This window comes from Azolla caroliniana, unplaced genomic scaffold, assembly GCF_043228905.1.
Source record: "Azolla caroliniana isolate FFs.n. ecotype wild unplaced genomic scaffold, voAzoCaro1.0.p SCAF_22, whole genome shotgun sequence".
NCBI classification, from domain to species: domain Eukaryota; kingdom Viridiplantae; phylum Streptophyta; class Polypodiopsida; order Salviniales; family Salviniaceae; genus Azolla; species Azolla caroliniana.
The window spans coordinates 2,772,803-2,790,349 of NW_028230457.1; the positions used below are offsets into that span (position 1 = coordinate 2,772,803).

At 36.1% G+C, this 17,547-nt stretch overlaps 1 protein-coding gene and 7 non-coding genes across 8 annotated transcripts; 7 read left to right on the plus strand and 1 right to left on the minus strand.

Annotated features, from left to right (window-relative positions):
• Window positions 1-974: 974 nt before the first annotated feature.
• On the plus strand, window positions 975-1,048 carry TRNAI-AAU (transfer RNA isoleucine (anticodon AAU)). The gene has a single exon. It is a non-coding gene; the product is annotated as a tRNA-Ile (tRNA).
• Window positions 1,049-1,738: 690 nt separating this feature from the next.
• On the plus strand, window positions 1,739-1,812 carry TRNAI-AAU (transfer RNA isoleucine (anticodon AAU)). The gene has a single exon. It is a non-coding gene; the product is annotated as a tRNA-Ile (tRNA).
• Window positions 1,813-2,461: 649 nt separating this feature from the next.
• TRNAI-AAU (transfer RNA isoleucine (anticodon AAU)) lies at window positions 2,462-2,535 on the plus strand. The gene has a single exon. It is a non-coding gene; the product is annotated as a tRNA-Ile (tRNA).
• Window positions 2,536-3,067: 532 nt separating this feature from the next.
• Window positions 3,068-3,141, plus strand: TRNAI-AAU (transfer RNA isoleucine (anticodon AAU)). The gene has a single exon. It is a non-coding gene; the product is annotated as a tRNA-Ile (tRNA).
• Window positions 3,142-4,555: 1,414 nt separating this feature from the next.
• Window positions 4,556-4,629, plus strand: TRNAI-AAU (transfer RNA isoleucine (anticodon AAU)). The gene has a single exon. It is a non-coding gene; the product is annotated as a tRNA-Ile (tRNA).
• Window positions 4,630-5,297: 668 nt separating this feature from the next.
• Window positions 5,298-5,371, plus strand: TRNAI-AAU (transfer RNA isoleucine (anticodon AAU)). The gene has a single exon. It is a non-coding gene; the product is annotated as a tRNA-Ile (tRNA).
• A 914-nt stretch (window positions 5,372-6,285) lies between these two features.
• Window positions 6,286-6,359, plus strand: TRNAI-AAU (transfer RNA isoleucine (anticodon AAU)). The gene has a single exon. It is a non-coding gene; the product is annotated as a tRNA-Ile (tRNA).
• Window positions 6,360-14,050: 7,691 nt separating this feature from the next.
• LOC147849785 (pentatricopeptide repeat-containing protein At1g07590, mitochondrial-like) lies at window positions 14,051-17,005 on the minus strand. Its single transcript, XM_087337212.1, has 3 exons — window positions 16,600-17,005; window positions 16,146-16,497; window positions 14,051-15,637 (listed from the first exon to the last, which is right to left on the minus strand). The coding sequence occupies exons 1-3, from the start codon at window positions 16,632-16,634 to the stop codon at window positions 14,426-14,428; spliced, it is 1,599 nt and encodes a 532-aa protein (XP_087193338.1). The 5' UTR covers window positions 16,635-17,005; the 3' UTR covers window positions 14,051-14,425.
• Window positions 17,006-17,547: the final 542 nt, after the last annotated feature.

Consider the following 17,547-nt stretch of genomic DNA (forward strand, 5'->3'; position numbering starts at 1 on the left):
TAACCCGCATGTTGACTTAAACTGGCTCTAACCAGAGTATTGTTTGGACCAATGTTGCAAATCACATTCGTTGGGGTTAAGATTTTCTAGTAGGTTCTCAGGGATAGAAATATAAAATGGCATACGATGGATTAGTTGAGTTGGTTAGAGGATCCTGCTAATAACTCGTAGGTCGTAGGTTCAACATCGAGATTGGCCATAAAGAACTATTAGTTGGTTAATACGGTCATGTAGTATTAAGATTTTATGAAGAAGCAAGGCAATAAATATGAATTCATGAGAGTTTATCTCTTATGTTAAAAATTAGAAATTCGTACTGCTACTTGTTTGTTACCATATTAAAAGGAATCTAAACCGAGACCTATTTACTTGTACTGGAAGTAACCGATTGTTCGGCCCGAGCACTAATGATCCAATGAAATTTTGAGAGCTCTAACTTACCCGACATCTAAGGCCAATTAGCTCAGTTGGTTAGAGCATCGTGCAAATAACGCGAAGGTCGTAACTTCGAGACCTATATTGGCCATCATAAACATTATAGGTTGAAATGTCATATAGAATATGAGGCTTAAACTATGAACAATGCAATAAAATAAGAATCCAAGAAAGCGGGGATACAATTTTAAAATTATAGACAGTGGATTTGTTGAGTTTGTTAGAGCATCGTGCTAATAACTCGTAGGTCGTACATTCGATATCGACATTGGCCATAAACAACGCTTAGTTGGTTAAAACGGTCGTTTAGTTTTTAAGATTTAATGAATACGCAAGGCAATAAATATGAATTCATGAGAGTTGATGTTTTATGTTAAAAATTAGAAATTCGTACTACTACTTTCTTCTTACCATAAAAGGTCTTTCAACCGAGACCTATTTGTTAGGAATATTTCTCTCTATTGGGAGGAGGTAAGAGATCGGGCCGTGCACTAATTCTCCAATGAAACTTTGAGGGATCTTACTTAATCAACATCTAAGGCCAATTAGCTCAATTGGTTAGAACGTCGTGCTAATAACGCGAATGTCATAGGTTCGAGACCTATATTGGCCATTATAAACATTCTTGGGTGAAATGTCATTAAAAAAATAAAACTCAAAGTATAAGCGAGCCAATAAAATAAGAAACGGTGAAAGATGAAATACTACATTCAACATTCCATGAAGTAGATGAATTGGTAAGGCTTTGGTCGAATAACTTGGGGGATCAAAGGCATAACCGAAAAAAACCTTATCGTTTTGCGTGTTGGTTCACTTCAAATGTCTCTATCTTGCATGTTCTTTTTCCCAACGCATAACCTGCATGTTGACTTAAACTGGCTCTAACCGGAATATGGTTTCGACCAATGTTGCAAATCACATTCGTTGGGGTTAAGATTTTCTAGTAGGTTCTCGGGGATAGAAATTTAAAATGCCATACGGTGGATTAGTTGAGTTGGTAAGAGGATCCTGCTAATAACTCGTCGGTCCTAGGTTTAACATCAAGATTGGCCATAAACAACTATTAGTTGGTTAAGACGGTCGTGTAGTATTAAGATTTTATGAAGAAGCAAGGCAATAAATATGAATTCATGAGAGTTTATATGTTATGTTAAAAATTAGAAATCGGTACTGCTACTTCTTTATTACCATAAAAAGTCTCTAAACCGAGAGCTAATTGCTTCTACTGGAAGTAGCCCACTGGTCAGGACGAGCACTAATGGTCCAATGAAGTTTTGAGAGCTCTAACTTAACCGACATGTAAGGCCAATTAGCTCAATTGGTTAGAGCATCGTGCTAATAACACGAAGGTCATAGGTTCGAAACCTATATTGGCTATTATAAACATTCTTCGCAAAAATGTCATTTACAAAATAAAACTCACAATTTAAGCGAGCCAATCAAATAAGAATACGTAAAAGATGAAATACTACATTCATCATTCATTTCACGAAGTAAGTGAATTGGTAAGACTTTGGTCGAATAACCTGGGGGATCACAGGTATAACGGAAAAAGAAATTCTCCGTTTGCGTACTAGTTGACTTCAAAAGTCTCTAACTTGCGTCTTACCGGAGTATTGTTTCGACCAATGTTGAAAACCATATTCGTTGGGGTTAAGATTTTCTAGTAGCTTCTCTGGCATACAATTTCAAAATGACATACGGTGGATTAGTTAAGTTGATTGGAGCATTGTGCTAATAACTCGTAGGTTGTAGGTTCAACATCGACATTGGCCATAAACAACTATTAGTTGCTTAAGACAGTCTTGTAGTATTAAGATTTTATGAAGAAGCAAGGCAATAAATATGAATTCATGAGATTTTATCTCTTATGTTAAAAATTAGAAATTGGTACTGCTTCTCGTTTGTTACCATAAAAGGAATCTAAACCGAGACCTAGTTGCTTGTACTGGAAGTAACCGATTGTTCGGGCCGAGCACTAATGGTCCGATGAAGTTTTGCGTGCTTTCACTTAACCGACATCTAAGGCCAATTAGCTCAGTTGGTTAGAGCATCATGCTAATAACGCGAAGGCCATAGGTTCGAGACCTATATTGGCCATCATGAACATTATAGGTTAAAATGTCATCTAGAATATAAGGCTTAATGTATGAACGACGCAATAAAATAATAATCCATGAAAGATGAAATAGTACATTCATTATTTCATAAAGTAGGTGAATTGGTAAGACTTTGGTCGAATAACCTGGGGGATCAAAGGCATAACCTCGGGGATACAATTATAAAATTACACACGGTGGATTTGTTGAGTTGTTAGAGCATCGTGCTAATAACTCGTAGGTCGTACATTCGATATCGACATTGGCCATAAACAACGCTTCGTTGGTTAAGACGGTCGTTTAGTTTTTAAGATTTAATGAATAAGCAAGCCAATAAATATGAATTCATGAGAGTTCATGTTTTATGTTAAAAATTAAAAATTCGTATTGTTACTTTCTTGTCACCATAAAAGTTCTTTCAACAGAGACCTATTTGTTAGGAATATTTCTCTCTATTGCGAGGAGCTGACTATTCAGGACGAGCATTAATTGTCCAATGAAACTTTGAGGGATCTTACTTAATCGACATTTAAGGCCAATTAGCTCAGTTGGTTAGAGCGTCGTGCTAATAACGCGAAGGTCATAGGTTCGAGACCTATATTGGCCATTATAAACATTCTTGGGTGAAATGTCATTATAAAAAGAAAACTCAAAGTATAAGCGAGCCAATAAAATAAGAATCCGTGAAAGATGAAATACTACATTCAACATTCCATGAAGTAGATGAATTGGTAAGGCTTCGGTCTTATAACTTGGGGGATCATAGGCATAACCTAAAAAAACCTTCTCCTTTCGCGTGTTCGTTCACTTCAAATCTCTCTATCTTGCATGTTCTTTTTCCCAACGCATAACCTACATGTTGACTAAAACTGGCTCTAACCGTAGTATGGTTTCGACCAATGTTGCAAATCACATTCGTTGGGGTTCAGATTTTCTAGTCGGTTCTCGGGGATAGAAATTTAAAATGACATACGGTGGATTAGTTGAGTTGGTTAGAGGATCGTGCTAATAACTCGTAGGTCGTAGGTTCAACATCGAGATTGGCCATAAAGATCTATTAGTTGGTTAAGGTGGTCGTGTAGTATTAAGATTTACTGAAGAAGGAAGGCAATAAATTTGAATTCATGAGAGTTTATCTTTTATGTTAAAAATTAGAAATTAAATTTGAATTCATGAGAGTTTATCTTTTATGTGAAAAATTAGAAATTGGTACTGCTCCTTGTTTTTTACCATAAAAGGAATCTAAACCGAGACCTATTTGCTTGGATTGGCTAAGTAACCGATTGTTCGAGCCGAGCAGTAATGGTCCAATGAAATTTTGAAAGCTCTAACTTAACCGAGATCTAAGGCCAATTAGCTCAGTTGGTTAGAGCATCGTGCGAATAACACGAAGGTCGTAGATTCGAGACCTATATTGGCCATCATGAACATTATAGGTTGAAATGTCATCTAGAATATAAGGCTTAAAGTATAAACAACGCAATAAAATAAGAATCCACGAAAGAGCAAATAGTACATTCATCATTTCATGAAGTAGGTGAATTGGTATGACTTTGGTCGAATAACCTGGAGGATTAAAGCCATAACCTGGGGTATACAAATTTAAAATTACACACGGTGGATTTGTTGAGTTGTTTGACCATCGTGCTAATAACTGGTAGGTCGTACATTCGATATCGACATTGGCCATAAACAACGCTTAGTTGGTTAAAACGGTCGTTTAGTTATTAAGATTAAATGAAAAAACAAGCCAATAAATATGAATTCATGAGAGTTGATGTTTTATGTTAAAAATTAGAAATTAAATGAATAAACAAGGCAATAAATATGAATTCATCAGAGTTGATGTTTTATGTTAAAAATTAGAAATTCGTACTACCACTTTCTTGTTACCATAAAAGTTCTTTCAACCGAGACCTATTTGTTAGGAATATTTCTCTCTATTGGGAGGAGCTCACTATTCCGGCCGAACATTGATTGTCCAATGAAACTTTTAGGCATCTTAATTAATTGACATTTAAGACCAATTAGCTCAGTTGGTTAGAGCGTCGTGCTAATAACGCGAAGGTCATAGGTTCGAGACCTATATTGGCCATTATAAACATTCTTGGGTGAAATGCCATTTGGAAAATAAAATTAAAACTATAAGCGAGCCAATAAAATAAGAATACGTGAAGGATGAAATACTACATTCAACATTCCATGAAGTAGATAAATTGGTAAGGCTTCGGTCGAATAACTTGGGGGATCAGAGGCATAACCCAAAAAAACCTTCTCCTTTTACATGTTGGTTCACTTCAAATGTCTCTATCTTGCATGTTCTTTTTCCCAACGCATAACCTGCATGTTGACTTAAACTTGCTCTAACCGGAGTATTGTTTTGACTAATATTGCAAATCACATTCGTTGGGGTTAAGATTTTTTAGTAGGTTCTCGGGGATAGAAATATACAATTGCATACGGTGGATTAGTTGAGTTGGTTAGAGGATCCTGCTAATAACTCGTAGGTCGTAGGTTCAACATCCAGTAGTTGGTTAAGACGGTCGTGTAGTATTAAGATTTTATGAAGAGGGAAGGCAATAAATATGAATTCATGAGAGTTTATCTTTCATGTTAAAAATTAGAAATTGATACTGCTCCTTGTTTGTTACCATAAAAGGAATCTAAACCGAGACCTATTTGCTTGGAATGGCTAAGTACCTGATTGTTCGGGCCGAGCAGTAATGGTCCAATGAAATTTTGAGAGCTCTAACTGACATCTAAGGCCAATTAGCTCAGTTGGTTAGAGCATCGTGCTAATAACGCGAAGGTCGTAGGTTCGAGACCTATATTAGCCATCATAAACCTTGGTAAGGCTTTGGTTGAATAACTTGGGGGATCAAAGGCATAACCAAAAAAAACTTTCTCGTTTTGCGTGTTGGTTCACTTCAAATGTCTCTATCTTGCATGTTCTTTTTCCCAACGCATAACCTGCATGTTGACTTAAACTGGCTCTAACCGGAGTATGGTTTCGACCAATGTTGCAAATCACATTCGTTGGGGTTAAGATTTTCTAGTAGGTTCTCGAGGATAGAAATTTACAATGGCATACGGTGGATTAGTTGAGTTGGTTAGAGGATCCTGCTAATAACTCGTAGGTCCTAGGTTCAACATCGAGATTGGCCATAAACAACTATTAGTTGGTTAAGACGGTCGTGTAGTATTAAGATTTTATGAAGAACCAACGCAATAAATATGAATTCATCAGAGTTTATATCTTATGTTAAAAACTAGAAATCGGTATTGCTACTTCTTTATTACCATAAAAAGTCTTTAAACATAGACCTATTTGTTTCTACTGGAAGTCGGATGAGTTTATATCTTATGTTAAAAACTAGAAATCGGTATTGCTACTTCTTTATTACCATAAAAAATCTTTAAACATAGACCTATTTGTTTCTACTGGAAGTAGCCGATTGTTCAGGACGAGCACTGAGGGTCGAATGAAGTTTTGAGAGCTCTAACTTATCCGACATGTAAGGCCAAATTGCTTAATTGGTTAGAGCATCGTGCTAATAACACGAAGGTCATAGGTTCGAAACCTATATTGGCTATTATAAACATTCGTCGCAAGAATGTCATTTACAAAATAAAACTCACAGTATAAGCGAGCCAATAAAATAAGAATACGTAAAAGATGAAATACTACATTCATCATTCATATCACGAAGTCCAATGAAGTTTTGAGAGCTCTAACTTAACCGACATCTAAGGCCAATTAGCTAAGTTGGTTAGAGCGTCGTGCTAATAACGTGAAGGTCGTAGGTTCGAGACCTATATTGGCCATCATAAACACTTTAGGTTAAAATGTGACGGGAACTAAAACGCTCCTTCTACACGATGCTCGGCCACAACCGAGCTTAGAATCATACACAGAAAATGGGAAATAATGAACGACACGAAGAGGAGACGAGTACGCAGGATGTTTATGTGGAAAACCCAAACTAAGGGGAAAACCCACGACAAACTATCACTATGTTAGAATGTACAACAGTGAGTTCACGGAGGCTACAACCTCGTGCTCACGATCCTCGCCACAGACGGCGGTTACAACAGAGGCAACGACCTCTCTCTCTCTCTCTCTCTCTGTAGTTATGCGCTCTCTCTTTTCTTGCACCAATAAGAATGACAACCACTACTAAAAGTTTGCCCTAAGTCATATTTATAGTAATATGACTTTTCGGCTATTTACAAATGTAGCCACGATGGACTCTCATAAACATATTTACAAATATGTCTCTTCATCCGGAGAGCACTTCTCACCGGGTCTGCACCATCCGGCTCTCCATAGTCGGGTACTCCTCATCCAGTTTCGGCCTCGGCCTATCGGCCTCGGCTGAGTTTGCTTATCAGCATTGTTCTTCTCCCTTCCCATCCGGAGGGACCTGTCTCCCAACAAAATGTCATATAAAATATAAGGCTTAAAGTATAAACGACGCAATAAAATAAGAATCCGTGAAAGATGAAATATTACATTCAACATTCCATGAAGTAGATGAATTGGTTAGACTTTGGTCGAATATCTTGGGGCTTCCGAGGTATAACGGAAAAACATCTTCTCCTTTTGCGTACTAGTTGACTTCAAAGGCCTCTATCTTTCGTCTTATTTTTCCCAATACACAACTTGCATGTTGACTTAAACTTTGTGTAACCGGAGTATTATTTCGACCAATGTTGGAAATAACATTCGTTGGGGTTATGATTTTCTAGTAGCTTCTCGAGGATAGAAATGTAAACGGACATATGGTGGATTAGTTGAGTTGGTTAGAGCATCGTGCTAATAACTCGTACGTCGTAGGTTCAACATCAACATTGGCCATAAACAACGCTTAGTTGGTTAAGAGAGTCGTGTAATTATAAAGATTTAATGAATAAGCAAGGCAATAAATATGAATTCATGGGAGTTGATATTTTATGTTAAAAATTAGAAATTGGTACTGCTACTTTCTTGTTACCATAAAAGGTCTCTCAACCGAGACCTATTTATTACGAATATTTCCCTCTATTGGGAGGAGCTGACTCTTCGGGCTGAGCATTGATGGTCCAATGATGTTTTGAGGGATCTAACTTAATCGGTATTTAAGGCCAATTAGCTCATTTGGATAGAGCGTTGTGCTAATAACACGAAGGTCATAGGTTCGAGACCTATATTGGCCATTATAAACATTCTTGGGTGAAATGCCATTTGGAAAATAAGATTAAAAGTATAAGCGAGGCAATAAAATAAGAAACCGTGAATGATTGAATACTACATTCAACATTCCATGAGGTAGATGAATTGGTAAGACTTTGGTCGAATAACCTGGGGGTTCAGAGGTATAACGGAAAAAAATCTTCTCCTTTTGCATACTGGTTGAGTTCAAAGGTCTCTATCTTGTGTCTTATTTTTCTAGTTGACTTGAAAGGTCTCTATCTTGCGTCTTATTTTTCCCAACGCACAACTTGGTTGTTGACTTAAACTGTGTCTAACCAGAGTATTATTTCGACCAATGTTGAATATAACATTCATTGGGGTTAAGATTTTCTTGTAGCTTCTCGGGGATAGAAATTTAAAATGACATACGGTGGATTAGTTGATTTGGTTAGAGCATCTTGCTAATAACTCGTAGGTCGTAGGTTTTACATCGACATTGGCCAGAAACAACGCTTAGTTGGTTAAGACAGTCGTGTTGTTATTAAGATGTAATGAATAAGCAAGGCAATAAATATGAATTCATGAGAGTTAATATTTTATGTTAAAAATTAGAAATTTGTACTGCTACTTGCTGGTTACCATAAAAGGTCTCTCAACCGAGACCTATTTGTTAGGAATAATTCCCTCTATAGCGGAGGAGCTGATTGTTGAGGCCAAGATGTGCCGACAGTCAAAAACTAGGAGGAGCCAATTGTTGGGGCCGAGCACTGATAGTCCAATGATGTTTTGAGGGATCTAACTTAACTGACATCTAAGGCCAATACAAAAATGTTAGGACGGCCATCAAGATCCTTTCCCCGAAAAGGAAAACATTCGATATTGAAATCACATAATAACTTATATACACATATGTATATTATCACATATATACGATCAAATATGTATACATGTGACCACCTGCATATATAAAAGAAATCGTAATATGAAATAGCCAAAAATGATGTAATCGTAATACACAATTGAGGTATTGACCTCATACACATACGACACCAAACGCATATGATTTACATACAAATCAAGGTAATGACCTCATACGCAAACGTTTTATATGTTTGTGAACGTAATACGTAATTGAGGTATTAACCTCGTACGCATACGACGCTAATCACATATTAAATATATGTCAAATGAGGTATTGAGCTCGTGCACATATGTAAACCTTTTATATAACCAATTAATTACCACTACAACATCATTGAATTAATGTAAAAAAAGAATTACATATGATCATATACATGATTAGAATGGAGAAGAAAAAATAAAATAAAATAACAAGAAAGATTACCGAAGTTCCTTTGTTGATCGTTCCAATTGCTTGTGTTGACAATACTCCCATTACCATTATTAAATCACCAAGTACTCAGGAATGTTTCTCCAATTGGGTGATTCTCAAGAACCAAAACCCAAAAACCTTTAGTTTGGATCAGTAAACTTGCAATTTCCAAAAATATAAGATATCATGACTATATTCTTCCATTAATGACATTCATTTACTTGATCTTATTTTGAATGGAATATGTCAACTAGTTTCTTGAATTCATATATTTTGCCTTGCTTATTCTTTAAATATTAACATAAAAATGACCTTCTAGCTAACGATGTTGATGGTGGCCAATGTAGGTCCGAACCTACAACCTTCGCATTATTTCCATGACGCTCTAAACAACTGAGGTAAATGGTGTTATGTGGCTTTTAAATTTTAAACCTCCACAACCTTCTTTAAAAAGTATTAATCCCACGAAATGTTATTTCCAACATTGGCATAAATAGGTTGTGGTTGAGAAACCTTTTATAGTAACCAGCAAGCCATGCATTGGAGTATATCTTTCACAAGCACTAAATAGGTGAAGAATTTTTCCAATATGTAGATATGAACCTTCATGTTATTACACCAAAGAGTTGGAAAATCACCTTGTTGATCCAATTTCCGATTTTGAAATACTGTGTAATGTTATTTCCGACATTGGCACAAATAGGTCTCGGTTCAGAGAACTTTTATGGTAACTAGCAAATCATCCTTGTTCGATAACTAGCAAGTCATGCATTGGAACAAGCAGTACCAATTTCTAATGTCGAACGTAATATCTCAATTTTCATGAATTTATATTTATTGCCTTGCTTATTCTTTAAATCTTAATACCTACACCACCTTCTTAACCAACTACGTTTTTTATGGCATGTGTCGGTGTCAAACCTACGACCTACAAGTTATTAGCATAATTCTCTAACCAACTCAACTAATCCACCGTATGTCTTTTTAAATTTCTATCCCCCTGAACCTACGAGAGAATCTTAATCCCAACGAATGTTATTTCTAACATTGGTCGAAATAACACTACGGTTAGAGACCATTTAAGTCAACATGCAAGTTGTGCATTGGGAGAAATAAGATGCAAGATAGAGATCTTTTAAGTCAACCAGCACTCAAAAGGAGAAGATTTTTTTCCGTTATACCTCTGAACCCCCAGGTTATTAGACTAAAGTCTCCTACTTCATAAAATGTTGAATGTAGTATTTCATCTTTCAAGTAGATTCTTTTTTTATTGCCTCGCTTATTCTTTGAGTCTTATGTTCTAGATGATATTTTAACCAAAAAAGTTGATGATGGCTAATATAGGTCTCGAACCTATGACCTTCGCGTTATTAGCATGACTCTCTAACCAATTAAGCTAATTGGCCTATTATTTATAATAATACCCAAGGCTTCCAGGAAAGTTCACACTTGGCCTAATGGGTTATCTCAATCTAGAGGATTAAAAGTAATCATCCCCTTCTTTACACTCTCGTTTAACCCTCACACTTATCCATGTGTATAGAATACTACGGTAAATTCTCACCACGGGATAATATATGGCCATGCCCGTAACAGACACAATTTAAGTCAACATGCAAGTTGTATGTTGGCAGAAATAAGACCCAAGATAGAGAGAGACCTTTTAAGTCAATCAGTACTCAAAAGGAGAAGATTTTTTTCCATTATACCTTTGAACCCCGAGTTATTAGACCAAAGTCTCACCAATTCACCTACTTCATGAAATTTTGAATGTAGTATTTCAACTTTCATGTTCTTTTTTTTATTGCATTGCTTATTCTTTGAGTCTTAAGTTCTAGATGACATTTTATCCAGTCTAGCTCTAAAACTTAGATCGCTTATGTTAATAGACCAAACATTCATCTACTTTATCTTTTTTGGAATGGAATATGTCCACAAGTTTCATGAATTCATATTCTTTGCCTTGCTTATTCTTTAAATATTGACATAAAAATGATCCTCTAGCTAACGATGCCATGTAGCTAACGATGCCATGTAGCTAACGATGCTTATCGTGGCCAATCTAAACCTACAACCTTCGCATTATTACCATGATGCTCTAAACAACTAAGCTAAATGATGTTACGTGGCTTTTAAATTTTACCTCCACAACCTACTTTAAAAAATCTTAATCCCACTGAATGTTATTTCCAACATTGGCATAAATAGGTTGCGGTTAAGAAACCTTCTATAGTAACCAGCAATCCATGCATTGGAGTGTATCTTTCACAAGAACTAAATAGGTGAAGAATTTTTCCAATATGTATATATGAACATTCACATTATTCCACCAAAGCGTCGGCAAATCACCCAGTTGATCCAATTTCCGATTTTGAAATCCTGTGTAATGTTCTTTCTAAAATTGCCACAAATAGGTCTCGGTTGAGAGACCTTTTATGATAACCAACAAGTCATGCACTGGTACAAATTTCTAATTTCGAACGTAATATATCAACTTTCATGAATTCATATTTATTGCCTTGCTTATTCATTAGATCTTAATACCTACGTTGTTTATGGCTAGTGTTGGTGTTGAACCTACGACCTACATGTTATTAGCAAATTGCTATAACCAACTCAACTAGAGAATCTTAATACCAATCAATGTTACTTCCAACATTGATCAAAGTAATACTCCGGTTAGACACAAGTGAACATGCAAGTTTTGTGTTGGCAGAAATAAGACCCAAGATAGAGAGAGAACTTTTAAGTCAACCAGTACTCAAAAGGATAAGATTTTTTTCTGTTATACCTGTGATCCCCCAGGTTATTAGACCAAAGTCTCACCAATTCACCTACAATAAACATTCGGTTAAGTGTGTATCCACTTAAGTAAACCATTCTATTAAGTGCGCTTTTTTTAGAGGTCAAAATCTAGATCAAATAAATTCCATTATTTTAGGATGAAATTACATCTGACCAAATAGAAATTTGTTCCAATCATTTAGAAAACAACAAAATGATCAACAAAAATATGATTTTCAATCTTTCTCTACTTCATACCAAAATCACGTAAGGTCATTTGCCTACTTTTAGCGATACGCTTAGAAACAATGGCAGAATTTGTTTCTTGAATGATTCAACGAGCACTTGATAAAGTTGATTGTACTTGCTTTGCTTTTTTGGAACTCAAGTAAGTTGTTGTTCTGATTGAATTTAGCTTGAGTTCACAATCAACAATATCTTTCAAGAGTTCAGGAATAATCACATCTTCTTCCTTTAAGCATCCATGCATATCTTGAATCTCAACGAACTCGGAATCTGAATTGTTTTCATCATATGGAAGTGGTTCATTGGCATTGGAAGCTTGTGTTATAACTTCATCAATCCCTTCAAGGAGATTTTGATTAAGTTTTTCTGATTCATTTGAATCTGCATTTACACATTCCATGATCTCATCTCGAATTTCTTCTACATGTGCATTTTCAAACAAAGTGCAATTGCATAGCAAAGCAACAAGATCATCAATCCATTGATCTTCCATTTCTCCGTCTTCTGAATCAACATCATTAGCACGAAATGATGGAATAATATCTGCCTTTCTATAGCAATTAAAAATGGTATCTTGCTTGATCTCATTCTAAGCAATAACAATGAGATTTGCGGCATCTAGCAAATGTGGTGACTTTCCAAAAGCTAAACCAATAGAGCCTCTTCTCATACGTTTAACGACATCTTCCAAATGAATCTTAACATAATCTGGACTATCATGATATGTCAAGATTTCTCTTATCAAATGATATTTATACCTCTTTTTCAAAGCTGCAATGATTCCCATATCCATCGGTTGCTTCCAAGATGTGACATTTGCTGGGGAAAAAATCACTTTGATAGCATCACGCTCAAATGCTTCGGCATGACCAGGTGCATTATCAAGGATTAAAACCACTTTGCGATTAGTTTGAGAATGAACAAATGGCACAAACACTTGATCAAACCACTTATTAAAGCAAGGGATATCAATCCAAGCATTTCTTTGCGCTACATAAGGCAATGGCCATGAATTTCCAACAATACAAGCTGGTTCTTTAGCCTTTCCAATCATAGTAATTGGAACTTTTTCAGTTCTAATTGCATTACAACAAACAACTAAGGTAACTCTATCTAACAATTTTTTCTTACCTCGAATTGTTGTCGATCTTCACTAGGCAAAAGCACTGTGTATCTTGGAGCTAATCGAAAAAACAAACCAGTTTCATCCATACTGTAAACATTGTTAGGATCATACTCATTGCCTATAGCATAAAGCCTTTCCAAAGAAGGCAACAATTCAGGATCATTTCTATCAACTGCCCCTCCTTCACCATATAAATTAATAGTATTCAAACATTGATGATGACGAAATTTCCTAAACCAACCCCAAGTTGCTTTGAAGTCATCATCAGAAATGAATATATTCATTTCTGATGCCAATCATCGAGCCTTCTCCATAATAACAAATGGAGGCAATACAATTGACAATCGACGAGATGCATCAATCCAAGCATACAAGCGTTCCTCTAATTCAAGATATTTTCCTTTTGATCCTCTAAAAGTTTTTTTTCTTGCATTGTGATCTTTTTGTCGAGCACGCAATCGTATCTCGTCTTTCTTTTTTTTTTCCAAAAAAAGATACTACATTAGTATTAGAAAACCGCCATAAGGCTAAACATACAAGCTATACCAATCCCCTATATTTTTCTAAAGTCTAACCATTGGCTTGAATAAACACTTTGGTGTTGAGTAGAACCACTCCACCTTACCAAAATACCGTCTATAAAATATACCTATGTCCCAAATGGCCGTCTTTCTTCTTGATCAAACTTCTAATAGCGGATTCACTTACACCAAATTGTATATCTATGTTACGAAGAGAAGGAGATGATGGTTGTTCCACTAAATCTAAAATTTGTAGAATTTGTTCATCATTCAAACGAAGTCCAGCACCTCGCTTATGGGTTAAATTCATCCCTTATGCCGTGTTGCAGCATAGAACTGCCAAAAATGCTTTCATATCATAAAGAGTAGTCATACATTATAAAATCAAGTCCACGGTCACAGCAAATGGATATGTTTAAACAACCCAAATACAATCGCTTAAAATTTCACATCTCATATAGCTCCAAGGTATTTCGCAGCCTATATAGGATATTAAATTATCAACTGCTTAACATTATAAGACATGCTGAAATAAAGCAAGTGGATTTTAAAACATCTGAAAGTAGGCCGCCTATCCGAAACAGATAGCATCTTCATTGAGAGATGCCATTATGTTGTTTTGGGTGACAAGGAATCATTGCTTGAAATCGGATTCTTCCGAAATACAAAAACAAAACCAACATTTTTCAGCCCTCAGATATTCTTGTTTCACTTGCTTTTGTGTTGCTCAAAACATCGATTCCCAAATGATGTAGCATATGCTTTCTCAATGACGCGATATGCCCTCGGAAGAATCAGATGAAATTCCACAGCTTCAAGCTCATCCATGAGCAATTCCGCATGTTTCTTATCACCTCTCATTGCAAGCACATCAATCACACTCTTTGCAGTATGTAACCACTCATTCGAAACAAATGCCTCCCAATTGAATTTAATCCCTTTGATTGCATCCACAATACTATCAAAATTTACCATGGCCTTCTCTAATTCATTTGCTTTCAAGTAGCCCAAAAGAAGATAAGTATATGTGATTGTATCTGGTCTATGACCAAATGCTAGCAATTTCTTCAGAACCTCCTCTGCTTTCTCTATCTTTCCTTGTTTACAGTACACTCCAAGCAAGGAATTGTATTGGGCAAGATGGTGCCATCCCCTTTGTAATTCCATTTCCATAGCAACACATTCAGCATTTTCAAACAATCCAACCTCACCATAGGCTTCTATCGTGCAAACATAGCTTGAAATAGATCTCTGCCCCGGCATCTCTTTTAGCTTTTTATATACACGATTCACATCCTCCCCTTGTTTAAGCCATCCATACAAGGAGATTAAGTTCATGAGCCTTTTCGGTGTAAGCGAACGACCCAAAAGATGATGCTCAGCGATACGCAGGCTAGATATGGCCTTCTCGTGCAGGCCTGATAAGAGGTATGCCGATGCGAGAGTAGAATATGATACAAAGTCAGGCTTCACCAAATCATCTCTCAACATATTTGCCCAGTGTTTCTCCAAGTTCTCCATATCCAAGTTTCTCGCACTCCATGCCAACAGGATATTGTATGTGTACACATTGAATGTTACATTTTCTTTCTCCATCATCTTCAATAGCTCTGGAATCCTACTTTGAAGGTTATTCTTCTCATAGAATGTGATAAGATTGTTAAATATATAGACTGGTAAAGGTAGATTATGAACTCTCATTATATCAATAATATGCAATGCTTTCTCAACTTTATGGTGATCTAGGTATACATCAAAGAGTCTGCAGTACAAGACTTCTCCTTGAAACTTGGACGGTAGAAGTGCAAAGGATGCTTCTGCCTTTTCGGGACCATGGACTTTACCCACATAGTAAAGCCAACGAGCATAATGAGTTTCCACTAGTTGTATAGGCTTCTCTTTCAATAACCATTCGGACACCTATTACAACAGTAAGTCATAAACCGGTTTAGTGTAAATAGAGAAAACGGACTTCCATTGCATAGGAAACATAAACACCACCAAAACACAGTATAAACATGCTGGATTTTGATAAAAGGTAGCATGTTAGTAATAGGAGAACATCACCAAATCAAATTCGGATATAAAAATACTGGGTTTTTTATAAAAGATAGCATGTTATTGTAAGGAAAATGAGAACAAATCAAGCACCAATATAATCATTATATGCATGTCATTATCCATCTAAAATAGAAATTGAAGGCATTATTGCATTTACTTGAGCTTCAAAAGTTGTCCACCATTATCACATAATGTCAAACCCTCGATAGAATTACTACAAACTCTCTTATCATTGTTTTAAGAGATAAAACTACAATCCAAATGGTCAAATTTTGGATTCTTCAACTAGATTCACTTATAAATTTACTAGCTTTACGAGTTTAACTAAAATGTGTCCTTTTTTGAGGGGGGATGAGAGAAGGCGTACCTCCAAAGCTTGTGCATATTTCTTCTCTACTTCCAATCTTGTAAAGATTGCTTTCATCTGATATTGTCCGAGTTCATTACCCATCTCTATCCATCTTAAAAGAGAAGGCAAGATAGATTGGTTCCTCGGAACTTTTATCTGATCTAGAAGCAACTTGTTAATCGTACGATCCTTTAGAAACTCGCTTGTCCCATTCGTACTCTCCTCATCCTTATGGTCTTTGTTTATCCCAATATTGCATTGTTTCTCTTCTTGCGGATCCGAACCATGTAGAAACATGCGATGCTGAAGATGTGTGTAGAAGCCATAGTTTCTGTGGGTATTATCTCTTCCTCTAGAAGTAAGATAAGAGCTGCAGAAAAAAGGAAAGAACTATCATAAGAAACCTAAAACAAGAAACATGATATGGAAAAGCTATACCAAAACTAGCATGGAGAGAAAGATGAGCACTTACCAAAGGAAACTCTTGATATGGGAAGAATGTCTCATGGACAAGAAACCGAAGCAATCTATGTATTCACACAACACAGATCTGGAAACACATGCTCCACCAACTGGGTTTTCCAAAAGGATCAAACATCACAAATTCCCATTCAAAAAGCATTGAATCGATGACGTTGTTCTTCATTAAGCTTCCTCCGATTCCATTCAGACGCAATGAATGAAGTTTCAGACGGAACAGAAATGAATTGACATGACATTTTCATAAAAAGAAGGCATCAGAATTTCATTCAATTTCAATTCCTGACTGTTTTACACAAGAATCAATGTCTCTTGTCTTTTCAAGCTCCAATTTTACTCTATTCTCAAAGGAAAATTCCCCTGTTTTGACATCACAAGATTACTCTGTTTCTTTTGTTGGGTTGGGGGGGAGGGGGGGGGGGGGGGGGTAATTACAAGTATTTACAATGTTGACATTTGACCTAAATAATTCATCTCTTTTTTTAAATGCCGCTTAGAATATGAGTAATCGAAGAAATGTGAGTAATTTATGCACAAAATCGATCGGATTTCACAAATCAGAGTAATTTTGCCCCGCGAATGCAAACAGAGTAATCTCCTTGGATTGGATGTATGCACACTCCCTTCCCATACTATATGTATGTAAACCAACACGTGTGTAATGTCATCAACGCCATTGATACTTTCTTTGTTACTGCTTTCTTAATCACTTCCCTTGATTCCAAACCTATTCCTCGCACTTTGCATAGACTAACAGATTATACAACAATGGCATTGTAATCACAGAGACTTAATTAATTGCACTTTGCTTAAATCGCTTTCTTTCAATTCCAAGGTGATTATTTAACTAGCCTACCCAAAAAGGATAGATCTACTTCATTGCTTAAAACTATAGTAGAGGAAAGAATGGCAGCCAACTTGATTGCCAAAAAGTTAGAAC